At 41.8% G+C, this 27,992-nt stretch overlaps 1 protein-coding gene across 8 annotated transcripts in view; it reads left to right on the forward strand.

The window, feature by feature from the left end:
- TBCK (TBC1 domain containing kinase) overlaps positions 1–27,992 on the forward strand; it is a 433,115-nt gene that overhangs the window by 134,728 nt on the left and 270,395 nt on the right. For all 8 annotated transcript variants that reach the window (XR_004540454.1, XR_004540453.1, XM_033956547.1 and 5 more), the window contains exons 20-21: positions 11,953–12,038; positions 24,602–24,638. Coding sequence is in view for 6 of the 8 variants with exons in the window: in XM_033956547.1 (XP_033812438.1) it covers positions 11,953–12,038; positions 24,602–24,638 (123 nt within the window). In the remaining 2 variants the exon portion in view is untranslated. The remainder of the gene's footprint in view (positions 1–11,952; positions 12,039–24,601; positions 24,639–27,992) is intronic.

A 27,992-nucleotide genomic window follows, 5' to 3' on the forward strand; every position in this document is an offset into this window, starting at 1 on the left:
GTTTGGGCTCCCTTCTGGCCCGATATTGTCGGGAAGTCGGCGGTCCTTCGGGGTGGGGGTGCGAGTGGTCCTGCCGGGGGGGGGATGTATCGGACGTCGGGGAGTCGGCCGGGCAAGAGGGCTTGGGCTCCCTCTTGCTCCGATCGTGGATGCGGGTGCGGGTGGGAGCGCGTGCGAGCGGGCGTTCGGGGTGGGGGTGCGAGCGGTCCTGCTGGGGGGGTGAATCGGGCGTCGGGCGGGGTGGGAACTATGTTTTAAAACTTTTGTATACCGCGCTCACGCATATAACGCGCGAGGGGTATGCGCGGTAGGTAAAAACGCGTATAACGCGCGCGTTATATGCGTGAAAATACGGTATGTCAGCTTGCATAGAGAAATCGCTGATTCCAAGCATTTACAGAGAAAAATCGCTGATTCCCAGCACTTTCTTCACCATATTTTGCCTCTCCTTCAGGAACTGGCCAGGTCTCCCACCATGTTATTTGCGGTTTCACCGTATTCATGATGGTTTTTAATAGAAAACAGTGAATAACATATGAAAAAGTTATTTGTGGGTCTCCCCTATCACAGCGAATATGGAGGGAGAATTGTACTGTGTTTTGTGGTGTAAATTCACTGTGTTTTTACAGTTCTTATCTCTTATTGTAAACCACTGAACCATGAGGTACTGTGGTATATAAATCAATTTTTTTATTATTTTAGATAATCAGGGTTCTGCTCATTAAGGATAGATTTCTGCATTATATTTTTCCATTTTGAATTGGACAGCTAAGGCCTTGTTTATTAATGCTACAGAGAGAGCTGAGAAACCTCTTCTTGAAAAGATATCTGGGTATTTTTATAAATCAGACCATAGGTGCCAGCTCTTTGGGTGCCTGGACACCCCCAATATTTTGGTACAGGAGTAAATATTCAGCTGGCAGCAGTGAGCATTTTGTTGGCTGTTGCTGGCGTTATTCCTGGATATTCAGTGCTTCAGCATTGAATGTCCAATTTATGTGGTTAGCATAGCCAGTTAAGTCAATATTCAGAACTTAACCAGCCATGGGTTGCTGCATAAAGATAGGACTGTGTTTTATGTAGTCACATTTAACCTGACTGATCAAGTGTTGAATATCTGCACTTAACTGGCCAAGTGCTGACGCCACTCCTGAAACACCCCCAAAATAGCTGGTTTTCATTTAAGCACTAACTGCTAATTTCAATATCAATAACTAGTTAAGTTACTGTTATTTATCATTTCTATAGCACTGAAAGGCATACACAGCGCTGTACATTTTAACATGTAATAGACAGTCCTTGCTCTAAAGAGTCTGCAGTCTAATATGGACAGATATAAAGGGGTTGGGGAGTTTCTTGCAGAGAGAATGATAGGATGGACATATGAAGGTAGGTATTATATGGTGAGTGGGAGTTAGGAGTTCAAAGCTTTAAGCTTGGATTTGAATACTGCTTGAGACGGAGCCTGATGTAATGTTCCAGACATGCAGAATAGCAAGTTAGACGGAACAGAGTCTGGAGTTCGCAGTGGAGGAGAAGGGTACAGATAGGAGGGGCTACCCGATGAACAGCGTCCATAGGGGGAGCAGAGGGAGAGATAAGTGACAATACTGAGGCACCACAGAGTGAATGTACTTGTAGGCCAGTAAAAGGAATTTGAACTGTATTCGGAAATGGATGTGGAGCCAACAGAATGACTTGAGGAGAAGGGTAATATGAGTATTGCAGCTCTCATGGAAAATGAGTCTTGCAGCAGAATTTTGAATGGATTGAAGGGAAGAGAGATGGTTGAGCATTTCAGTCATCTAAGTGAAAGGTGATGAGAATATGGATAAGGTTTTTGGTAGGTTGAATTTTGGTAATATTATAGAGGAAGAAGCGGCAGGCTTTAGCAGTTTGTTGGATCTGAGCAGAGAAGGAGAGAGAGGAGTCAAAGATAACCCTGAGGTTGTGAGCTAACAAGATGAGGACCCGTCTGGTCTGGAACGCACTCCAGTCTGCTCTGCTTCGCACCATCTCCGATGTTCTGTCTGGACTCCCTCTGGACTGGCACTGCTCCACTCTTCAGCTCCTCTGCTCTGTTCTGTGGGCTCCAGTCGCTTGGGCTGAACTTAGGTTGTATAGCCCCAATTCTCTGGATCACTTCCGGTTCTGCCATACCAACTTCTAGGAACCACAAGTCCAGGAGAATTTCTCCACCTCCAATGGAAAAACTTAAAACACCAACAGTCTTTATATTTGTAATCCCTAGCCTTAATAGGCTGCACCCTCCAACAAGATCAAAACCACTTTCAGATCCTTCTCCAGTCAAATAGTCCAAAACTTTAATCTAAAAGGAGAAAAAGGAAAAAAAATTCCCAAAAAAACCTGGCTGTCATTCCACCACTGACCTGCATATGGTTCTAGATCCCACTAGCTTTTGTGGTGGGGCTGTGGATGTTCGTGAACAGTCCATGTTTCCCACTCAATGCTGTTGATCTTGTGCCTCCCTGGGAGTGCCAGTGGTACTTGGGTTCCTGAAACCACTAAACAAAAGCCCTCAGTCTTCTCAGTATCAAAGAAAAGCTTTATTGTCTTTCAAAACCCTCATCCTTGGAGAGAAGCTCCACAAATCATACTTAGCACAGTTTCCAACAGCATCGGCCAGAGGAACTTGCAAAAAGGCAAACCAATAATTTCCATAATCGAATGATAATACAGTCTTAGTCAAAATGGAACCCCTTAGGTAACCAGGCTGCCTTGTTCAGCGCAGTTCCAGCAGTCCCCTTACCTTCCCCCCAGTGAGGGTAGGATGGCAAGTCCTGCCTTCTGGGTTAGTACACTGTTGTCCTTTTGTACTTCCACTCTTTGTAAGGATTTTTTGTTTTGTTTTTAATTCTTTATTGATTTTTAATCAAAAACAGTGTCATACAAATGAAAGAACAAAAGATATTCCACATATTACACTATTATCTATACAGGTAACATAAATATCATTCAATAATTTCATTTTCCTGCATATAATAATATCATAATATATCCTAATATACAATACAAATAAAGAATAAAGTTACCCAAATATCACTATCAATATTTATTCCCCTCCCTCCAACCCCAAATTTTCCTTCTTTTCCTTCTGGCATAGGCCAAAGCTTAGCACATTGGAAAATTCTTAACAGCACTTCTGCCCACCCTGGGCTATAGCACTATTGGCCAGTTTAAATGGGACCAGAATGCAGGGAACATTCCACCCAAATAATTAGTTTGTTCACTGCCCTCCCAAATCCCCATACAAGTGCTTTAGGTAGCCTAGAATGACGACAACTTTCCCAGTTTTCCACACTGTGTCCTTTCCTAGGCTGTATTCATTTAAGTAGTAAAACACCATATTCCCTTTCACACCCAGGGGAATTTTACCAGTCTTATTCACAGCCCACTCTATATTTAGGACCAACTTCCTTATCTACTTGCAAACAATCATTTTCACTCCATGACGCCTTATTCCATACCAACACACAGACTGTTTCTCCTACTTCCAGCCATTCCATGCTCTGCTTTGGGTCACTAAAGAATGATTCAGTCGTTCCCAATTCTATCAAACAGTCAGCTCCAGCCAGTTCCTCCCTGCTTCCTGCCTGTGGAGTTAAGCCATTGATTTGTAGGGCTTCAAAATCTATCCCCTCCCCACACTCTGCCACTACCTGCACACTTAGCTTTAGAAACTCTCACTCTCCCAGCTGGGTTCTCTCTGAAGACAGCTTTCCTTGGGTATAACGAAGCCTAGATTCGCCTTCCTAAGATGCCTTTCTGTGCTTCTTGGTAACGTTGTGGCTGTGGCGTTCTAAGCTGCCCCCAACCCCCCACCCCCCAACACTCTAGCTGGTTTCCATTTATTTGAGTGAGCTTTCACACTGATTGGTTGCACAGCCTGTGGCTGAGTTCCCTGAGCCACACCTCCTCAGTTAACCTCTTTTGAATCAGAACTTATTATCTCGGGCTTACAGAGATTCTGTTCAACTCTTCTAACAGGGGAATAATAGGGTGGTATACTGGCCTGCCCAGCTCTGGTAGAAATCTGCTTTAGGAGCTGTCCCCCTGCCCATTTTTATTCCCCCTGACACATGTTCAAAGGACTGTCCTTAACTATAGGAATCGGGACAGTTTTAACTCTGACAGTGTCAGATAGGGGATTTCTACTTGGTTACAGGCAGCTGCCTGTAACAATATAGTTTGTCAATCTGTAGGAGGTTGATGTGTGTAGTTATTTATTATGTTTTAGATATGTCCAATAAACACGGAGGTCCAGCAGTCCTGAAGAAGTGGTCTCCCCCCAACAAAACGTTGGCTGTAATAAGAAGGACCAGTGTTGAGCTATAGATTATTTTCATACATTTTCACCCCTCTTTTACAGTATTTGCTGATTTGACGAAAGTTTTTTTATGCCGATAATGCTGTGATAAAGGTAGAGCTCAAACCACATAGCTCTCCTGAGACCTGAGGCTTTTTCTTTCGTCTTTACTGGTGATTTTGATAAAGTGGAGATTTGTAGTTTTGTGTTATCTTTTCTAGCCTGCACTAATCCCAGCACTAGATTCTAGACAGATAACAAATCAATAAAGTTTATATAGCATTCATTCTACAGTACAACGTATACCCCTCAAAGATCATGTATAGATGCATTTGATGTAGCATGTTCAGAATGTCTGATCAGTACAGCAGAATCATGGGTTATTGGTTGTACCTTTGAGGTGTCACAATAAGACAACTAAATGAAATTGTTATTTTAGCACAGTGGTTCCCAAACCTGTCCTGGAGGACCCCCAGGCCAGTCGGATTTTCAGGATAGCCCTAATGAATATGCATGGAGCAGATTTGCATGCCTGGCACCTCCATTATATGCAGATCGCTCGCATGCATATTCATTAGGGTTATCCTGAAACCCCGACTGGCCTGGGGGTCCTCCAGGATAGGTTTGGAAACCACCGCTTTAGCATATGTGCCTGTTTTGCTGCTGGTGTGTTAGGGATGGAAGTAGGGGAAGTTTTGCATTGTTTTGTTTTAGATTAATTTGATGAGCTTCATTTGAACTTTGAGCACACCACTCTTTGAGCATAACACTTCTAGGAGTAGGTCTGAGTTAATGAGCAGCAAAAGAGTGAGAGTTACGGATAGTTGGTATTCCATGAAAATAACAGAAGGCAGCTGCTATACTAGCATCTATTTAGTGATGTTAATTGAGGGGGGTTAAGAGATTTCAATTAGCAGATTCTGTGCAGACAACATGCAAAACAACAGCGCATTTTAGTAATAAAAAAAGTATCAAATAATACAGAAAAATATTTGTTGAATACAGTGGTAAAGGCAATGTTTTTTTGGTTAATTCCAACTTTGATTTGAATGTTTATGCATTGATGTAGATAGCATTTGATCTGCTGAATGTCTTTCAGATTTCATTGCTTTTTCTTGTTCTGACATTCTACATGAGCTTAAGGTGGTATTTTCTGGTGTTCTGCTATGTTGTATATTACCTTCTGTTCCATCTGGGTCTTAAGGCTTGGTTCAGTCTAGCAGTAGAATTGTCTCAGCATTATTTTTAGTCTTGGGGGCTAGCTGATTATTTCATGGGACTTGGCAGTGGATAAACTTGATATCGCCACTCCTTGTCCCCTTGTGTTCATGGATTTCTAGTGTGCTTGATTCAATCCTATTTTTATTTGTAGTTCCTTCTTTATGTAGACAGTACACTGCCTTGCTCTGTTATGGCAATTAAAAGCGGTATAATAAGTTTGATTTAAATAAATAGAGATGCATATCTCAATGCTTGTTCTGTAAGGGAAAAAGGATTCTATTCCCAAATGTAATGCCTTAAAAATACTAGGAACTGGATTAGATTATCAAATTATATATATATATATATATATATATATAAAACCCCCCTCTTTCACATATACCTTACTTGTGAGTTGAATGACAACGGCAACCTCGGGAGACCATTGAGACAGCACTATATGTGCGAAACATGTCGGGTCAGACTCCCAGGTTTGGCTGTGATTTAGCTAAGTATTAAAACTTTTGTTATGTATTAAAGCTCATATATTTATATATATCATTTAAATTTATAAAAAAATATAAAAATAGACCAAACTGTGAACTATTACATAATATTTAAGACGGGCAGCCAATGATGAGGCACCATGTAATTCTCCCGCTTCTTTGAGACATGCTAGCGGTGGAGTGGTGGGGCTGAAGCGTCCTCTGAAGTTAAATGTAGGAGGTATATCTACACCTTTGATAATCTAATCCAGTTTCTTTGACACATTTATATGGAAGGCTAGGGCTGGAGAAACCTAATTGATAAATACTTGCCATTGAATTATAAGTTAAAAATACTAGGGTCAGTATTCAAAGAGATTTATACATGTACGAGAGAAGATAATTTTATAAAGCTATTTTGCACATTTATATCCTGCATGAAAGACTTTTAATAAAATTACCGCAAGCATAATAGCACTTATCCCAGGACAAGCAGGCAGCCTATTCTCACATATGGATGACGTCATCAACGAAGCCCGGATGCGGAAGCTCGCAAGCAGACTTACTTGAAGAAACTAGAAGTTTCGAGTTGACTGCACCGCGCATGCGCGAGTGCCTTCCCGCCCAGCATAGGCCGTGTCTCCTCAGTTCTTAGTTTTCCGCAGAGCCGAGAAGTCCGTCTTTGACTCTCTGTGTTTAACTTTGTTACTTCATGCCTTCTCTACACCGCGGTTTGTGTTCTTTTCTTCACGAATCGTTTTTCTTTTATTTCTATTTACAAAAAAAAAAATTAATTTCTTCCATTCGGCTGTTGGGACAGGCTGCTCAGCCGCAGCCCAGGGGCTTCGATTTTGCGGCGGCTATTTTTCCTTCTATGTCCCGGCCAGCAACGGGCTACAAGAAGTGTAGCTAGTGCCAGCGTGCGATTTCCCTCACGGACCCACACCGTTGGTGCCTCAAGTGCCTTGGGCTGGACCATCAACCGAAGTCGTGCGAGCGCTGTGCTATTCTTCAATCTCGAGCCCTTAAACATCATCGCATTTTGGTGGAGAAGCTCTTCGGGATGGATTCTTCCTCTGCTCCCTCGAATTCGAAGGCGGCTTCGACCTCACCTTCGACCGAGAATCCTCCTGCTTTTACTGCTTCAACCTCGAGCCTCATCAGACCTTCTTCGTTTGCAGCGGCTCTCTCCTCGATGACTCCTGCTATATCTTCCCCTGTATCCTCAGGTCAGATAGCTCAGCAGAAAGTTCCAGCGGTGGTGCTTAAGTTGCCTAAGACTTCCAAGTCGAAGCACATTTCTACTGCCTCTGTGGAACCTCCAGCCAGAGCAGGTGGTCCAGTTTCAGATGAGGATCCATCCTTGCCGGCTTCTTTCCAGACCATGTTGGAGAAGCAATTCATTCAGTTCCTTACTAATATGGGACCGAAGCTTCTTCCTCTCATCCAGTCTGGGCATTCTGCAGACTCCCGCGAGGTCGAGCCTCTTCCTTTGCCTCAGTCTGAGCTTGCACACTCTTTGCAGGGAGCAGAGTCTCTGCGAGTGTCTGGTCTGGCATCTAACCATGTGAAGCAAGGAGCAGAATCTTTGCAAGTACCTCTCCCATTGCCCTCTCCTTGTCATGCAGTCTCAAATATGACAACATTTCTCTTACCCTGGAGAAAAAGGGTGGGGCTTCAGCTCTTTGAATGCCACCTAGCTCTCTGGGAGAAGCAAGACCCTCTGGGGAATGAAGTCCACAGAGCACACCTTACTCATACAGCTTAACATAAAACACTTACGTCCTCTTTTACAAAGCTGCATTAGCAGTTGCCACGCGGAAACAGCTCCGAAGCCCTTTAATTCTCTATGGGCTTCGGGGCCATTAGCGCAGAGCAGCCGCTAGCGTGGCTTTGTAAAAGAGGCCGTTAAACTTGTTCTTACATAAGAAACTGAGCAAATGCCCACATAAAGTGGGAGCAGAACAATCAGTGGGCATAATAAATCTCATAGTCCAGTTATTAGTCTTTAACACATTCAGGTACAAACACTGGCCTTCTATATTTAACAGGAAAATAAAGCAGCTGGGGTAGCTGCCTCAATGTGGAGTGATTTTTTCTTTCTCCTCAGATCAAGTGGAGGAAGGGGAGAATTCTGCTCCTTCTAGCATGCCTTGAGGCAGGCATTACAACAAACACTAAAAACACACAGTCAATGAGAAGCACAGAAATACAGAGTCTCAGTTCATTCCACATAACTCAAATAACCAAACATAAAACAGCATTAAACATATATGCAGCAAAAGCTGCACCCATGTAACAGGGCCAGCACAGCCAAATTTGATTGCATCCAGCCTTGTTCAAGCTAAACCTTACTTATATATCCAATCTTATATGAGTGAAATGGTCATTTCAAGTTTCTACAAGAACATTTCATGCCACAATGGCTGACATTGCTGCCTGTGGATGTCCTGCCGTCATCTGAAACTAAATATGTCCAAGACTGAGCTGTTCCTCTTTCCTCCTAAACCCTCTGCTCCTCCTCCTTACTCCATCTCTGTAAATAATACTGTCATTGTTCCAGTCTCCTCTGCTCACAACCTTGGAGTGGTCTTCGATTCTGGCCTGTCATTTTCTACGTATATCCAACAAGCTGCTAAGACCTGTCACTTCTATCTCTTCAGTATCACCAAAATTTGCCCCTTCACTCTTTGAGCACACTACCTGGACCCTTGTCCAAGCTCTCGGAACCTCACGCTTAGATTACAGCAATCTACTCCTAACTGGTATCTTTCAGTGCTGTCTCTCCCCCTTGCAATTTGTGCAAAACTCTGCTGCATGACTCATCTTCTTCCAATCTCGCTATGCTCATGTCACCCTTCTCCTTAAATCACTTCACTGGCTCCGTATCCGCCATCGCATACAGTTCAAACTCCTATTGCTGACCTTCAAGTGTGTTCATTCTGCTGCCCCTCAATACCTCTCCTTGCTTCTCTTTCCTTATATACCTCCCAGAGAACTCCGTTCCTCAGATAAGTCACTCTTAGCGTTACCCTTCTCTTCCACTGCCAATTCCAAACTTCATTCCTTTCATCTAGCTGCCCCCTATGCCTGGAATAAATTACCAAAGTTTGTCCGTCAAGCCCCTTCCCTTGTTTAAAAGCAGACTGAAAACCCATCTTTTTTATATAGCTTTCAATCCTTAACCCTACTCCTCTGCCCTCCAACCCAGCCTGATGATTAACCGTTCCCCTTAACTGTATCCATGACAACCTGTTTGTCCATCTTGCCTGTTTAGATTGTAAGCTCTTTCAAGCAGGGACTGTTTTCTTGCTCTTTGTGACTCTGTGCAGCGCTGCGTGCATCTGGTAGTGCTATAGAAAGAATTAGTAGTAATAGTAGTAGTAGTAAGAGATAAAAGAGGGTTATAAAGATATTTCTAAAGCTCTGGGACTGCATTGAACAACAATGCGATCCATTATCTGCAAATAAAGAAGAGTTGGAATAACTATAAATATTCTCAGAAGTGACTGACCTCAAAAATTACTCCAAAGGTGCAGCAACTACTCATGTAGAAAGTCATAAAATAGCCCAAAAGAGCATCCAAAGAACTGCAGGCCTCTGTAGTCTCAGCTAAGGTCAATGTTCATGACTATATAATATTTATTTATTGGGATTTATTAACTGCCTTTATGAAGAGATTCACCCACAGTATTGAATTGTAATCAGATATTTTTCCCCATCAATCCCAGTGGGGTCACAAAAGAAAGAGACTGAAAAAATTGAATTGACATAACATAAAGGGCTCCTGTTACTAAGTTGCGATAGTGTTTTTAGTACACGCAGAACTTTAGCACGCGCTAAACCCACGCCATGCGGCTAGAACTAACGCCAGCTCAATGCTGGCGTTAGCATCTAGCGCGCGCTAAAACCGCAACTTAGTAAAAGGAGCCCAAAGAGTTGCTATACTGGAACAGACTGAAGGTCCATCAAGCCTAGTATCCCATGTCGCAAGTACCTGGCAAGATCCCAAGGGATATGGAATAAGACGGCCCAGAAAATAGGAAGAAATCAAAAACATTTGAATGGCTGAGAAGAAGCAATTAAAATTTTAGCTTGGCCTGACTTGAACCCATTAGATATTTTGTGGCAAGACCTTAAACGCACAGTTTATGCATGAAGACCTATGAATGTGCCTGAAGCAAAGCAGTTCCATAAAGAGTGGTTTAAGATTCTTCAGCAGTGATGTGACAAACGGATATCAAATTATGTGAAGTGTTTAGTTGAAATTATTGCTGCTAAAGTTAAGTTCAGGTGGCAGTTACTTTTTCACATGGGTGATGTGGGTTTGATGTAGTTAACGGACACGAGTTGAAGAGTTTGACTGAAAATATGATAGCAGAGGAATCTTTTGTTGTTTATTTAGATTATAGTACTTAATGTCCTAGCTCTTCTATAAATACCCTAGTGCCTGTATTCCTTGTATCATGGACTTCTGACAACAGTCAACATTTTACATTCTTACTTGCACAATGCCTCTAGCAAGAAGAGCTGAAAGACTTTTCTCACAGTAGCAGCCTGAAGAGCTGTAAGAAGGCTCAAATTATCAAAAATGTATATAAAGACACAATTAAACATGCCTAATTATCCTAATACAGGCTTCTTATTATTATACCTAGTTTATTTTTAATTACTTTGTAAGCTCAGGAATGAGAGGGCTTTGGATGAAGTTAAGAGGTGATAGATTACTCCTGAACCTAAGGAAAGGGTGGCTGATGCATGGAACAGTCTCCTGGTAGAGGTGGTGGAGACAGAGACTGTAAATTCAAGAAAGCGTGTGGGATCTCTTAAGGAGAGTAGGAGATAGTGGATGCTACGGATGGGTAGACTATGGGCCCTTTGGCCTTTATCTGCCTTCATATTTCTACGTTTCATAGTAATTAAATCAACTACAGGTTGACAGTATTCTGCTTCTCTTTAAACAGAATCTGTTGGTTGCATAATTTGCACACAATTAGTGGTCAAGCTGAAAACTACAAGAGTCAAAGGGCCATGGATTTAATGTACCACCTTTCTGTGGGTGCAATCAAAGCGGCTTACATATACTATATGCAGGTACTTTTTTAAGTTCTAGCGAGCTCATAATCTTGAGTTATGTATGTACCTGGGCAGTGGAGGGTTAAGTGATTTGCCCAGGATCACAAGGAGCAGCAGTTCCCCATGTTATAAGCCAGGGGTGTCAAAGTCCCTCCTCGAGGGCCGCAATCTAGTTGGATTTTCAGGATTTCCCCAATGAATATACATGAGATCTATTAGCATACAATGAAAGCAGTGCATATTCATTGGGGAAATCCTAAAACCCCGACTGGATTGCGGCCCTCGAGGAGGGATTTGACACTCCTGTTCTAAGCCAACTGCACTAACCATTAGGCTATTCCTCCACTTCTTTCACTTCTGACTACCCCTGATTTTGAATAGATAGTATGTGAATTGCAGCATCCCCTGCTTCTCTCCCCTTTTAGAACCGGATAATGGAGCTGCCAGTTTAAGGTAAGGTGGTTGAAGCTGACAAAATAGGAGTGGCTTGGTGAAGCACTGAAGTGTACTGTAAGAAGCTCAGGGCAAGGGATATTAGAATGCCAAGTATACTTAAATTACACTTTTTGTCTGATGAAAATATTACCTTGAGGGAAAGCAGCAGCAAATCCTTATAGTCAATTTTCCAGGGGCAATAAAGCAAAACGTAATTTTCCTTTGATTCTTAGCCTTCACCCACAAGGCCTATACCTTGCAGAGTTTCCACCAAGAAGGGCAGCTTGGATTATTGCCCATTTATTTCTAAAGGCTTCAAGGTATAGAAGTGTATGTGTTTATATGTATGTACAGTAATATTTTGTATTGACTACAGTTCTGTTTTCCCTTCTCCACTGACACTGATCTCTAATGCCACTGTCATTTCAGAGTACCTGACTGTATTCTCCCAGATGATTGCATTCCATGACCCAGAGCTGAGTAACCATCTGAACGAGATTGGCTTTATTCCGGATGTAAGTATAAAAGTGTGCTCTGAATTGCTGCCTAATGGTGATTTAAAATAAAGGGTTCAAAGAGCTAGGTAAAAGTTCTTGATGTGAAACTTTTCAAATTTGGCTGACACAAAGGGGAGCTTAGATGGGAGTCAAAGCCTGGAGAAAATATTTATTTATGCTTTTCATAAGTGTCAAAGCCAAAATGAAACAATTGGACATACATACATTATTTAAAAATATACTCATGAAAATCAATGAGGCCCACTTTACAGACATTAATTAAACCTAACTAACAATGTACCGAAAGGGCTCAAATGCTACAGATGTATGATTCTGTAAGGAACTTTGCAGAAAGTGTTATGGATTGGTTTCAGAGAGGACAACAGCCTGGCAGCAGTCTGTGAAGGCAAAACAAGAAAAGACTGTCACAGTTCTTCACGCACTGGAGCAGCATCGACGTGTATAGGCAAGAGAGACAACTTTATTTATTTAATTAATTTTCTATCCCATTCTCCCCAACAAGCTCAGAACAGGTTACAATACATAATGTAATGGGTTAACATACATAATATATAGTTAACGGGTTACAGTTCGCCATAGTTACAGTTCAAGATTTTTCAATACAAGTTTATGGGGTATTTTTATCCTAACTTGACATATACTGAGGATCTAATACCAATATATATTTTTTGTAATCCACTGGTTACACTGCACAACAAAGTTTTTGCTTCCTGAACACTGCTGGGTGTTTCTTATAGAATTTTGGGTGCTGATCATGAATATTACATCAAAAATTACCCATCACGTACCATTTCAGAGAAATCTTCAATTTTGTCGTGATTTTTTCTTATATTTGGATGCAAACAATTTTTTCTCCCATAAGTGTCTTATCAACAACGGTTTGTGCCGCCTGGGTATGTCCATGCATAAAATCTAGCCAGGTTGGAAGCTGTTTTATGGAAGATGACATCCTGGGCATGTCTGGGCAGGTCTGAACGAGCTTGCGCTGTCTCACCATGCTATAATGGTGGCTTCCATACACCGATCCTGCTCATTTGGTTAATATAGATAGTCCGTGTGTGTATATAGTATCAGTATAGTAAAGTATAGTAGTATAGTAGCTGTAGCAATATAACAGTAAGTAAGCTTGATGCTATAGACGTTTTGGTGTCGGGCAATATGTCTCGTCGGTGTCGTAACAGCCGCGACACATTCTGCTATATCTGTGGGGAATATACACTTACGCCTCAGAGACGTTCGATGACTGCCCTTGTAAAGAAAGCCTATCATCTGTATTTTGGCTGCAAAATAGGTGATCAAGACAAGCAATGGGCGCCTCACATTTGCTGTGCGACATGTGCTGTTAGTCTGAGAGCCTGGCTCAGAGGTACTCGAAAGACGATGCCATTTGCTGTTCCGATGATATGGCGAGAACAGAAAGACCATGTGACGGACTGTTATTTCTGTTTGACTAATGTGTCTGGTTTCTCTGCCAAAAACAAGAAGTCAATTGAATATCCTAATCTGCCTTCAGCAATGAGACCCATGCCACATGATGACAGTCTTCCAGTTCCGAAACCACCAGAGGATTGGACCTTAGACGAACCAGATGAAGAAACTGCAGTGCAGGGTTCTAACAGTGACATTGACCCGGATTTTGAACCATCCTCATCAGGCGATCCACATCTGATAACACAGTCCGAATTGAACGATTTGGTCAGAGATTTGGGTCTGTCAAAAGCAAAAGCTGAGCTGCTAGGTTCGAGACTGCAGGAATGGTGTTTGCTATCACCAGGTACGAAAATTTCTGTGTTTCGAGACCGGCATCATGATATAACCAAATTTTTTGCACAAGTCGACAGTCTCTGTTTCTGTTGTGAAGGATTGAAGGATTGTTCTCGGTCTTTGGTTGTGATCACAACCCGGAAGAGTGGCGTCTTTTCATTGATTCGTCAATGTTAAGCCTGAAAGCTGTTCTGTTGCACAATGGCAACGTTTATCCTTCAGTACCTGTTGGCTATGCAGCACATATGAAAGAAACATATGAGAATATGGAAATGTTACTAAAGTATGTCCAGTATACCAGGTATAACTGGAATATCTGTGGAGACCTCAAAGTCGTTGCTCTGTTACTAGGACTGCAGCTTGGCTATACAAAGTACTGCTGTTTCATCTGCGAATGGGACAGCCGAGACAGAGAGTCGCACTATTCTAGAAAGAACTGGCCACTCCGTAAAAAGTTAGTTCCAGGACAGAAAAATGTAGCACATGAATCGCTTGTTGACCCGACAAAGATATTTTTGCCTCCTCTTCACATTAAACTGGGACTCATGAAGAATTTTGTGAAAGCAATGAACAAGGAAGGGGAAGGTTTTCGTTATTTAAGACAGATGTTCCCAAGAATAACTGATGCCAAGATCAAAGAGGGTATTTTTGTTGGCCCCCAGATCAGACATGTTATGAGTGACAAGCGATTTGAAGATCTGTTAGTTGGGCCGGAAAAAATTGGCTGGAAAGCCTTGAAAGACGTTGTTGACAATTTTCTGGGCAATTACAGAGCCCCAAACTACATTCAGCTGGTAGACAAACTTCTCAAAGCATACAAGAGAATGAAGTGCAATATGTCACTCAAGATTCATTTCCTCCATTCACACTTGGACTTCTTCCCCGCAAATCTCGGTGCTGTGAGTGACGAGCACGGTGAAAGGTTTCATCAAGACATAGCTACGATGGAGAAACGATACCAGGGCAATTGGAATCCGTCAATGCTTGCCGACTATTGTTGGATGCTACAACGTGATGCACCAGACACTGAATATAAAAGAAACTCGGGAGCAAAACACTTTTAATTCTGTTTCATTTAGTCGCTTGTGCGAAACGTAAACTTGACTATATATTTTATTGTCAGTAAACATAAAAATGTCTATTTCTCATAGTTCTTACGTGATGCAGTAAAACCAAAACCATATTTGAGCATACCAAGTTGGTACCTGTCATAATCACCAAAAACTTTTCAGGAATCAAGACTTAACCAAAAAATTGTTGTGCAGTGTTATAGGCAGGGGAGTTAGGTGAAGAGGTATGTTTTTATTGCTTTCATAAAGTTCAGGAGTCATTCAAAGGATCTGATCTGTAGAGGCAATTGATTCCAGTGGCTTGGTATGAAGTGGGAGAAGGAACGTGGTTTGCAGGTAAAGGGAATGACCGGGGGCGTTTTGAGTCATATTTCATCCTGGAAGTGGAGGGACCTGTTCAGCATGGTCGTCATGTAGCCCGGCACCATGGCGTGCAAGGATTTGAACACTAGCATTAGACCCTTGAAGACGCAACATTTGACTACAGGTAGCCAGTGAGCTGATGATAAAGCCTGGGAGACAGAGTGATAGGCATGGAGGTTTTTAAGAAGTCTAATTGCCGCGCTAAGTACATGCTGGAGATGTCGTATGTTCTTCACTGTGAGTCCAATGAATAGCGCATTGCTATAATCCATGCGTGAGAGGACAAGGACATAGAGTAATTGGGTGAAGACAGTCTAAGAAAAGTAGTTCCTTATTTTTCGGAGTTGTCGCAGAATGAGGAAGATACCACCTGAGAGATATGGTTGGAAAGTGATAGGTTGGAGTCAAGGAGTATTTCTAGGTTGCATATGTGGTCTTTTGCAGTTATGGTAGTTGAGTCCCAGTGCAGGGAGGGGTGGGTGCATTTGCAGTGTTCTTTGCAGGTCCAAAGGAGTTCTGTTTTGGAGGCGTTTTGTTGTAACTTTTTGAGGGACATCCAGTTCTTGATTTCCAAGAGGCAGTTTAGGAGTTTTGTGATCTGGGAGTCGTGGGTTTCTTCTAGCAGTAGATATAATTGGATATCATCTACAAAGGAGTGAATCTGTATATGGTATTTGTGGGTTATGTCTAGGACAGGTCTAATGTAGAGATTGAATAATGGGGGGGGGATAGTAGAACCCCCTGTGGAACACTGTATTTGATTAGTTCGATCGTGCATCATTGAGCAATATGCTTTGGGATCTATTATTCTGGATGGAGGTGAACCATCATAGTGCAGTGTCTTGAATTCCAATTTCAGAGAGCCATGCAATGAGGAGAGGATAGTCAATAGTGTAGAATGCCATGCTGAGATCCAGTAACACCAGAAGGGTATCAGTACCCTGATGTTTTCTGAATGAAAGGAGAACATTGGTCCCAGTGCAATAGGTGAGACATTCTAGACCAGGGGTCTCAAAGTTCCTCCTTGAGGGCCGCAATCCAATTGGGTCAATGCATATTCATTGGGGGAATCCTGAAAACCCGACTGGATTGCGGCCCTCAAGAAGGGACTTTGAGATCCCTGTTCTAGACGGTAGGGTTATTTCCCTTTAGCTGCATGCTGCAGAAGGAATCCACTCCGGATTTTTCACTCTGCCTATATAGTACTTCACTGCAGACTCTAGGAATGTCGCCTAACCCTCCATTGCCCCAGATACAAAATAAGTAACTGAATATAGGGCTAGATTCACTAAGAAAAATCAATCGTGTACCGATCAGTTTGCGAGCCCTTTGCGACCCGATTTCCCTCCAACCCGATTCACTAACCTGTGTCCCGATCATCCTCCAATCCGCACATGCAAATGAGGGGGAATGGCATTCAAATGCAGACAGGAAGCGAGTCACCAAAATAAAAAAAGCAACACCGACTGGGCTGGCCGATCCAAAATAAGTGACTGCTGAGGACCAGTCACTAAGGTCCTTTCTGACTGCCCTGCCTTCTGCTGCCTTGCTCTCTGCCCTGCTTCTCTGCTCCGATCTGCTGCCCTGTCTCAGCCCTGATCTCCTGCCTGCCCTGATCTGCTCTCTGCCCCGTCTCAATCTCCTGCCTGCCCCGATCTGCACTCTGCCCCGTCTCAGCCCTTCCATGCACTGCAAGCCCGTTATTTTAACCTGTGGGTTTAAAGCAGGTTAAAACCACGGGCTTGCTGGGCTAGTAAAAGTTTTTTTTAAAAAAAGTTACGGCTCTTAGAAGCATGCGCAGACCATCTACAGATGGTCTGCCCATCCGTCAGGATTGCATACTAGCGATCCGTGTGGTCAGAGGGGGGGGGGCGTTCCTCCGATCGCCCTCATTTGAATTTTTTTGTTTTGTGGATTGGTCGGGCCTGCACGGATTGGCCACACAAAGCAGGTAAGTGAATCTAGCCCATAGTATGCAAACCACTTTGATTGTAACCCCAGAAAGGTGGTATATCAAATCCCTTTCCCCTAATTGTAACTGAGCAGTGAGAAACTATTTTTCTCACATAAAGCCAAGTACAGAAAGTCTAGAAGAGGTGTAACAAGAATGAAACATAGAAATATGGAGAAGATGCATTTATTTTCTATTCTTTACTGAATTTTCAAGTACTAACTCTGAAAAATAGGAGAAAGATGGCTGTTTCTAATCAGACATAGGTAAAAATCCATGCATACTAAATAGCTGATCTCTTGTCTTTTCTCGCATGACTTGGATTGATTGCTGCTGATTGAAGAGTGCAGCATGAAAAGACAAGTGAAATATTCTTCCTGACTTGCTGGTTTCTTTATTTTTGTAGAGTTCATTTCTTTTATAAGATTTGTACTTTTATATCTACAAGATTTATGCCTAGAAAGGATTTTTTAAATCCTGCAGACAGGAAAGGTGTTTGAAAGATGCTTTTATGCATTTGTAGCAAGACCACCTAGAATCTATCAGGGTGAAACATATGCCCTTTAGTAATGGGATGCGAACCTGAGTTTCATGCTGTCGCAATAATCCTGTAGAGGTGAAGCCTGATTAATTTTTCATCGCTGAGACACGGATTCTCTCTGCTGAAAGGATTGCGTTTCCAGGGCAACCTTCCATTTGCTCTGGGTCATGGGGTTCTGAGAATATTGTGCATTCGCTGAGTCCAGAAGCTTTATGAATAGTGTTGAATGCCCTGTTGGATGTATAAGCAAATATTAGACTTGTCTTTCTATTTACATGAAAATAGGGAGGTTGTTGGGGAGAGTGAAATTTTGTGCAGCATTTTCATTATGTGTGGTGGGTTGGTTGGTTTTTTTTAATTAGGTGTGCATACATATGATACAGCTGATGTTTATTGAAGTAATTAGTGAATTTCTTTATAAAGTTGGTTAATAAATCCCAATAAGTCACCTCATTTGCATAAATACATGTTTAACACACACCAGCCTCTGGAGTTCACAATGTGAACATGGAGAAAACTCATATAGTCAAAAGAAGCTGATTTTCCCATGCTAAGACACTTAGGGCTAGATGCACTAAAGTCAGCAATCGTTGCTAAACCTGTTTTCACAGCTATAGCGATAATTGCTATTTATTTAAAAATTTATATATCGCATATTAACTATGTGGTTTACAAAATTACATACAAATCAGCTTAAGCTCCATATTTGAACGATAGCAGATCAAGTTTCAACAAGACTAACACAGGAAGGCATTAACAGTCAAATGCATTTTCAACATATTCTTGAAATTCATCCTCCCAGAATAATATCACAGAATTACCGACTTGATTCAGAAAATGGCCCACCACATGTTCTTCCCCTCAATCGCCCATTTTCCAGTCTGGCCATGAAAATGAGAAAAAACCCCATGCAAAGTAGCCAAGCGATTGATGGGGTTATAGTGATCAGAAAAAAGCGACAGGTTATACCTGTCAGGTCTGCCTGGGTTTTTTTTCCAACACAAAATATCTACCCCATAAAAAGAAAAAAAAAGACCTCCCACCACCAATGACAGCTCTCCCCGACTGAATGTGGCACCGGGAATCCCCCCTACCCATCCCCAAGAGAGAAAATTGGCAGGAGGTATGCCCATTCCCTCCTGCCAAGCCCTCCTCCCCGACTATCCCCTCCCCCCTTTCTCCCGAAAGAAAAAAAAAAAAGGCAGGAGGGCTTTCCACTCCATCCTACTACCGGATGCTCCCCCACCCCGGTACCTTGTTAGACGTTGGGAGCTGAAGGGAAGTATGGTCCCTCCAGCTCTGAGGGCCTATCCGTGGAAAAGTTGAGCCTTCCCCTCTCCAGTGCACCATGTGATAACACGGGAAGGAGCCTAAGGCCCTGATTGCTCAGACGCCTAAGGCCCAACGTCTACCAAGGTAAGTGGAGGGGGGGTTTGGGGCACCATCCGGTGGCAGGAAGGAGGAGGAGAGTGGATGGTTGGAAGGGGGTCAGTGACGCAGATGTGTAGGACTGAGTAGGGGCGTAAGGGAGTAAGCATCCCTCCTGCCATTTTCACTTCTGTATGTGTGTGTGTGGGGGGGGGTCGTTGGGGAGGGCCATCAGCATGGGGGAGCTTTTTTTATGGGGAAGATCATGTGTGTGTAACACACACACATCTGTGTTCTAAAAAAAAAAAAAGAACATAAGAATTGCCGCTGCTGGGTCAGACCAGTGGTCCATCGTGCTCAGCAGTCCGCTCCCGTGGCGGCCCTTAAGTCAATGACCAGTGCCCTAATTGAGTCTAGCCTTACCTGCGTACGTTCTGGTTCAGCAGGAACTTGTCTAACTGTGTCTTGAATCCCTGGAGGTTGTTTTCTCTATATCAGCCTCTGGAAGAGCGTTCCAGATTTCTACCACTCTCTGGGCGAAGAAGAACTTCCTTTTTAACTTTAGAGAGTGCCCTCTCGTTCTCTCTACCTTGGAGAGGGTAAACAACCTGTCTTTATCTACTAAATCTATTCCCTTCATTATCTTGAATGTTTCGATCATGTCCCCTCTCAGGCTTCTCTTTTCAAGGGAGAAAAGGCCCAGTTTCTGTAATCTCTCACTTTACGGCAACTCTTCCAGCCCCTTAACCATTTTAGTCACTCTTCTCTAGACCCTTTCGAGTAGTACTATGTCCTTCTTCATGTATGGCGACCAGTACTAGATGTAGTATTTCAGGTGGGGGCGTACCATGGCCCGGTACAGCGGCATGATAACCTTCTCCGATCTGTTTATGATCCCCTTCTTAATCATTCCTAGCATTCTGTTTGCCCTTTTCACCGCCACCGTGCATTGCGCAGATAGCTTCATTGATTTGTCTACCAGTACTCCCAAGTCTCTTTCCTGGGAGGTCTCTTTGTTACCGACATGCATCACCTTTCACTTATCCACATTAAACCTCATTTGCCATGTCGCAGCCCATTTCTCGAGTGTGTTTATGTCACGTTGCAGGTCTTCACAATCTTTTTGTGTCTTCACTACTCTGAATAACTGCTTCCCCTGTCACTGCTGTTAGGACTCTGTGCATGTGTCAATCACTCACTGAGTGATTGATCTGTTGGGTTTGCATGCAAATGATTTGCATGCAAACTTGTAAGCGCATCGATCGCTCTTCTGCAGTCAGCCACAGAATAGGCCAACAGCGATCCAGTTGGTATTACTGACTGACTTTAGTGCATCTAGCCCTTAGGCCCTGATTCTATAAAGTTTACGTAAAGTTAGACGCCAATATCGCCACCTAATTTAATTGAAGCCATAGGCTTAATCAGTACTGATATTGGCACTCAGCACCTCACAATCTGCTTTAATTGGACTTAATTGAAAGTTAAGTGCCTAACTTGAAAAACTCTGTTCTATAAAAACTAGGTTCTTAGCACAAAGCGCCTACACTAAAAGTGGGCGTGGTTAGGGGGGCGAATCATGGACATGTTTTCAAGTTAGTCACCTCTTTGTGAATCAGATGCCCTTAGGCTCTGATATCGATGCCTAACTTTAGGCATAGAAAACCCTAGGATAAATTGGGTACACCTAAATGTTAGGATGCTGAGCACCCCTAAGCATGCATAGGTGACACTAAGCATAGTTCTCTAATGGGTTTTTAGAATTTTTGCCTACATCGGCACCTAACTTTGTAGAATCAGGGCCTTGCACCCTAATTCTTTGTCATGTGTGACAAGTTAGGCTCCATTTCAGTGCAAAAGATTTGGTGCTCAAGTAAAAGTTAAGCACCGGAACCCACATCCTCAAGGTGCTAAGGCTATAGCTCTAACCACTACACCACACTCTCTAGAGCAGTGTATCACAAACTGTGTGCCTCCTGAGATTTTTAGGGGTGCCGCGACATACTGGCGAGGAGGAGTCATCCATGCAGGCTGACTGCCTACAGGATGTGCCTCTCGAGGCACGTCCTGTTGGAAGTCAGCCGGCACAGATGACTCTCCTCCTGGCCGGTGCCTCTCCTCCTCCTCTCCCCGCACCTCCTGGATCCCTCCACTGAAGTGTGTTGTGGCCAGATCGATGTGATGACATCATGCATGCGCATGTTGTCATTACGTCGACATCTGCACACTTCCGGGTGCCTTCTTGGCCAGGGCACTGGATTTAGTGTGCCGCTAGCCAGAAAGTTTGTGAGACACTGCTCTAGAGTCTTCCTCAAAATTCAAATCCGCACGTGAAACCCATCTTTTTAATCAGTCTTATACCAGTCAGGCATAGTGCTGAGCAGTGCTTTGAGGCATATCTCTGACTCTCAAGGTGCAAATGATACATTTCTATGGCTAAAAAAAAATGTTTGAAGATGCATGTTTTCAGGACCATTAAAATAGTTCCTCATAATAAAATAATGGAACAGAAGTGTACTGTGGAAGATCAGGGAAGGGGGTATTCTTGCTGTTTTGAGTGATTGCAAAGCACATCTTGGATTATAACAGTATTGTAAATTACCAGAGTCTATTACTACTCAAAATATAAATTTACATAAAGGAATCTCACAAACTTCAAAGCTGTCACCAAAGTTGTGAGACATTGTCACCAAGTATTGGCAGGGGGCAGTGTTTACTAACATTTTCTTATTTTAACATGAGAGATTGAAGTAAACCAAGCATCTTTTTTCATTTTAGAGCATTTCTGCACGTTTTTTAAAATCAAATTATTTTGCATTTTTACTATTAAAACTCAAAGAATTTCTAGAATTGAATAAAAGAAAGCTAAAAAATTAATTCATTAAGTTAGGCATTAACTGACAGATACTAATGGATTTCAGTGCAAGTATGATTTAACTAGTTAACTTTCTCTAGATATTCAGCTGCTGCTAACTAAGGACTACATTTACTAACCTGTGTTAAAGCAGTAACATACATGAATACTTTTTAACATGTCTTATTTTAACATAGCTGTTGTTTGAGCAAACATTTTAATTATGATTAATCAATTAAATTTTTTAAATCATGATTAATCACAGACCTGAAGACCACCATCCTCCCAGAACTTCTATTCCCCACCCACCCCTGTATTACTTTCTGGGCCTACTGGAAAGATGCCTTCACAATAAAATTTGAGGAAGTGTGAGAGAATCTATTGTTGACAGTTGTAATATTTTTTTTTTCAATCATTATGCTTTTGTGTGCATGTGTTTTATCTCAACCTTTCCAGTTACTTATTTTAGCCATAATGTCACTCCCCTTCTTAAAGCAGACCACTGGCTTCCTGTTACACACCACATTACCTACAGAATAATTCTTCTCATGTTCAAAATTCATGCTGCTGAGGCTTTTCCTTAACTATCCACACTTCTGACCCCTTACTGCTTATCTAGATCCCTGAGATCTTCATATCAAAATTGCCTTGTTATTCCCTTCTTCCAATAAATCATTCTTGACATTTTCTCTGTGCAAGACCCCAAATTACGAAATATGCTTCCACCTCATCTTAGGCTCCAGATCTCATTGATTAAGTTTAAATCAGGCCTTAAAATATTTCTTTTCTGAGATGCTTATACTTAATATGTTCTCGCTACTCCCTTCCAGCACTATTTGGGAACAGAGGAAAAAGAGTCTACCCTTTCTGTACTGTCTGCCCTCTCCCCCACTGTCCTGTCTTGTCTGCACACTCTCTCCCCCCCTCAAATGAAACTAGACTGTAAGTTGCTTAGAAATTTTTTTAAATAAACGGGATAGTAAATCCTAAATAAACTTGGAAATCTCAAGTACATAAGTTCAGGGATCTATTAGTTGCGAAAGAAAACTCATAGTAAATAAACAGGTGTGTTACATTTATAGCAAGACTGTAATAGATTTGACCTATATCTACCTATTTGTAATTTGTTGAATACAAAACAATAAAGTGTTGACATCTAATATAATAAAGTCCTAAGCACGCATGCGCATTCCCACCTGCGTGTGCCCGTTTTCTGTGTGCTGTAGGGCACTGCAGGTAGGAGTGCGCATGCGCGAGAATCCCCCCTCCCCTCCAAGGTGATGTAGGCCGCGGTGGCTGTCAGCAGTTGCGGAGTCCTTTGCCGCCGCCCCTTCCCGCGGTCCCGACTACGAACCTCGTGATTCTAGCAGCGTGTGCAGCAGTCTTCACATGCTGCTTCGGGCCCTTTTACTGCCCTGATTTGCTCTGCCGTGTCTCTGATGATGTCATCAGGGACATGCCAGAGTAAATCAGGGCAGTAGAAGGGCCCGAAGCATCGTGTGAAGGCTACTGGAATCACCAGGTTCGTAGTCGGGACCGCAGGAAAGGGGGGTGGCAGTGTCAGTCTTGAAACTGTACGAAGGCCAAAAGCATAGCTTGGATGAAAAGTAAGCTTCTGGTTATCAGGGCTACAGAAAGTTTGATAAGAAACTATCTTAGAATTTATTACCTAATCAGTTACTATTGAACACTTTTTCCACCATTGTCTTTTGGAATTTATTTTTGTTGTTATGCATAGATCTGCAGTGAATTTTGCCATTAATAGTGAATAACTCACTCAGCAAAAACATATTTTGCTGCTCATGTCACATTGCCTGATTCATTAATTTTATTTTTTTTTGCTCACAGTTCATTGCAGGCAGCATTCTAATTTTGAAACTGACTCAAGATGAATGGATTGTGGTTCCATTTTGTTTTAGTAGATGGGGGAGTGTGCAGAAATTTAGGTGGATATCTTTTGGTGACTTTTTGGAAATTAAATCACTGTTTCCCTATGGCTGTGTGGGGAGCAAGCAAGGGGTGGTGGTGGATAGCCGAGGAAAAAGAAAGAAAGACAGAAATACAGAAACAGGCTAAGGAGAGAGAGAGAAAGAAACAAAGACAAACACACACATATATTCTAGCACCCGTTAATGTAACGGGCTATAAGACTAGTAAAAAATAAAGCTCGTAAGGGACAATATTTTTTGATTTACACAGTGGACTCCAAACTTTTACATGTAAAGGGTCGCAGTGTGAATAGGAGAAAGCTCTGAGGGGCACCAAAAGATTTCAAACTTATACACATTCGACTGACTTTATAAACCATCTTGACCTGCTTGTTTAGACTGGGTGTTAAACATTAAAAATTAATACTAATATTGATTTTACAACACTTCAAAGATATATTTTAAAAATGAGATGCCTGAGTAACGTGCTTAAGAGAGTGTTTGCAGATACTATATTAAGTGGGCAAAATTGAAATTAATACATTTACAGGATTTGAAGAGCATTTCAGCCAGCTGTTTTAGGGATGCAATGGAGGACTTCAGGGGCCGCATGCCGCCCTGGGGCCACATGTTAGAGACCACTAATGTAACATATAACATTTATAATACATATGAAAGCTCTTCTGTTATGCAAATGGTAACATCACTCTTTTTGTTTTCCTAGCTCTATGCCATCCCTTGGTTTCTCACCATGTTTACACGTGAGTGCAATTTCATGCTTTTTTATTTCTTGATATAATAATAATAATAACAATTTATATACCGCAGGACTGTGAAGTTCTATGCGGTTTACAATGATTAAAGATGTTACAGATTGAGTGGAATAAACAAAGTACAGATTTAGTGATTAACAGTTCTAGAGATCGTTTGTTGAGGACTAAGATTGTATAGGTTGGTTTCCTAAGTATTTCAGGAACAGATGTGTTTTTAGGCATTTCCTGAATTCCTTATAAGTAGTAGGCACGAGTAATTGTTCTAGATCTTTACCCCATAGTGCTGCTTGATGTGAGAAAAGATGTTGGTGATGACTTTTAAATTTACAACCTCTAACCGGTGGAGAAACAAAGTTCGGGTGTGAGCTTCGCCTTTGTCTGTTGGTTGTGAAAGAGAAAAGGTCTGTTATATATTTAGGGGCTAAGCCATAAAGTACCTTGAAGCAAAAACAACCAAACTTGAATTTCACACATGCCTCCATCGAAAGCCAGTGTAGAAGTCGATAGGAAGGTGTTACATGATCAAACTTCTTCAGTCCACAAAGTAGTCTAACCGCTGCATTTTGTACCAGTTGCAATCACCGCATATTCTTCTGGGGGAGTGCCAAGTAGGCGATGTTACAGTAATTGAGTTGACTCAGTATAAGGGATTGTACCTGACTTTGAAATGATGAGACATCGAAGTAAGCTCTGATGGACTGAAGCTTCCAGAGGGTGAGAAAGGTTTTTCTAATCAAGGAGTCTACCTGGTCTTTCATGGTCAGGCTCTGGTCCAGTGTTACTCCCAATACCTTCATAGTGGGTTCAATGGGATAACTAAGGTTATTGATGCACATTGATGCTTTAGTGTCAAGTGGGTGTGGCGATGCTATGAAAAATTTTGTTTTCTCTGAGTTTAGTTTTAGTCTGAATTCAGTCATCCATTGCTCCATTCGATTTAGTACTTCTGTTGCTTTGGGGGTGACTTCTGAGACAGAGTTAGTGAATGGGATAATTATCGTGAAGTCATCAGTGTAACTAAATAGTTTTATCCCCAGCTGGGACAACTGTGCACCCAATGAGGACATGTAAACATTGAAGAGTAAAGGGGATAGTGGTGATCCCTGTGGCATGCCAGATGGATTGCCCCATATGTCAGAAAAATCGTGATTAAAACGGGCTTGGTAGGTGCATGATATAAGGAAACCTCGAAACCAGTTCAGTACCTCTCCTCTGATTCCAATTGCGTCTAGGCATTGTAACAGTTTTCCATGGGCCACCAAGTCAAAGGCAGAGCTCATGTCAAATTGCATGAGTAGGGCGTTGAGGCCCTTACTGAACAAGTAACGCAAATTGTCCAGGATAGATGCAATTACTGTCTCAGTGCTAAACAGAGACCTAAAACCAGATTGAGTATCGTGTAGAAGAGAGAATTGGTCGAGATATTCCATTAGTTGGGTGTGTACCAATCCTTCCATGATTTTTACCATAAAAGGAATAGATGCTACTGGTCTATAGTTGGTTACTGATGTTGATGATTCTTTACAATTTTTTGGGATTGGGGTTATTATAATATGACCATTATTAGTGAGGAATTTTCCATCGTTTAGGTTATTGGTTAGATAATTCAATAGAGATAGTTTAAAGTCTAATGGAGCTGCTTTCATAATTTCTGGGGGACATGAGTCCAGGACACAATATAATTTAGAGTATTTGTTATATAATTTGATGTAGTTATTCCACTCTAAATTGTGGAAGGAATTCCAGATCATGTCCGCTGGTATTTCATTTCTTTGTATATCAATTGATTTCTTAGGATTTTTATTTTTGAATCGAAATGTTGTGCTAGATCATTTGCTGAGGGTAGCTTGGTATTATGCATGGGTTGAGTGTAGCTTGTGGTGTCAAATAACTATGTTGAACAGTTCTTTTGTATTGGCTCCTTTTGAGCTAGTATTAGATGAGTTAATTTTGGATGAGTAAAAAGTTTAATGTTTTTCTTTTATCTGTTGTTTGTAGAGTTTTATGTTGGATCTCCAGTTGTTTTGGTCTGACAGTTTTCCCGTTTTTTTTTCCAGATTCTTTCTAATCGTCTTACTGATTGTTTCATTGTTAGGAGTTCGATGTCAAACCATTTGTTGTATTTGTTTGAGCAGCTTTTGCTAATTCGTTTAGGGGCAATTTTATCTAAAATGGATGTGCTAGTTTTCATCCAGTGATAATAGAAATAAATTCCTTCTTCTATCTTCGCTTGTAGATCATATTGTGACCAATATTCCTCTGGGTTGATATGGCCCCTTGTGAGGTGTTCTCTTTTTGTCCGTGGGTGTGTCTTAGATTTTAGCCGAGTCCAGATTAGATTGAAATAATAAGTGAAATGGTCAGACCAGATATCATGACACCAAGTACCGTCCGAAAGAGAGATGGGAGGGTTTATGATCTCCTTTATGGACATCGCTACCACATCTAAATGATGGCCTTTTTCATGTGTTTGAGTGGGTGAAGGGAGATTGTAATTGAGTAAAGAAAGTTTTTAAAGTCTTTCGCTTTTGGATTGCCTATTTCATCTAGATGTAAGTTTATGTCTCCTGCAATTAGATTATGTGATGAAGTGATTGAGTTATGTAGGACAAATTCGCAGAAGTCCTCTCTAGCTTTTGGCTAGCTTTTCGGTGGAACATAGAATAGTATACAAGAAAGGGAATCTTTTAGTTCCTTATTGCTAATTTTACAGGCTAATATTTCTAATTGATTGGTCATTTTGGAATCCAATAGTTCAACTACAAATCCTTCTTTAGCGACAATCGCTAATCCTCTCCCTCTTCTTCCATCACAATTTAGCATGTGAATTTTAAAATTATCTGGTAGAAGATCATTTATTATTGGGTCAGCTTCAGACAGTAGCCACGTTTCCATTAGGAAAAGACAGGCTATTTGCTTGTTGATGATCCAATCTTTAATTCAAAATGCTTTGTTCCTAACGGATCGAAGATATGCACAGGGAACGGAGGTTTGGTGAATGTAGTGGTTCTGATAGGTTTTACTTCCCTTATCCTTTTATTTTTGGGGGTACGTTGATGTCTTCCGTTGCTCGAGATTACCTTGATATGGTTTGCTCTGTCTTCCTGTTGGTTAATTATAAGCTTGATGGATAGATCAGGATAATGGGCTAAGTGTAGCTGTTGATAGAGTAACTTAACATCCTTAATGTTATTGCATATTAAATAGATTAGTAGAATCAGTAGGAGATGCATGCTTGCAGATTAAACTGACTCCTTCTTGTCCTAGTGGCTATTTGGTGTTTCTGTTACTTCCAGTTTCTAGGATAATTAATTAGCAGTGAATCAGGTAGCACTAGATCAG

This window comes from Geotrypetes seraphini, chromosome 1 (genome assembly GCF_902459505.1).
Source record: "Geotrypetes seraphini chromosome 1, aGeoSer1.1, whole genome shotgun sequence".
NCBI lineage: Eukaryota > Metazoa > Chordata > Amphibia > Gymnophiona > Dermophiidae > Geotrypetes > Geotrypetes seraphini.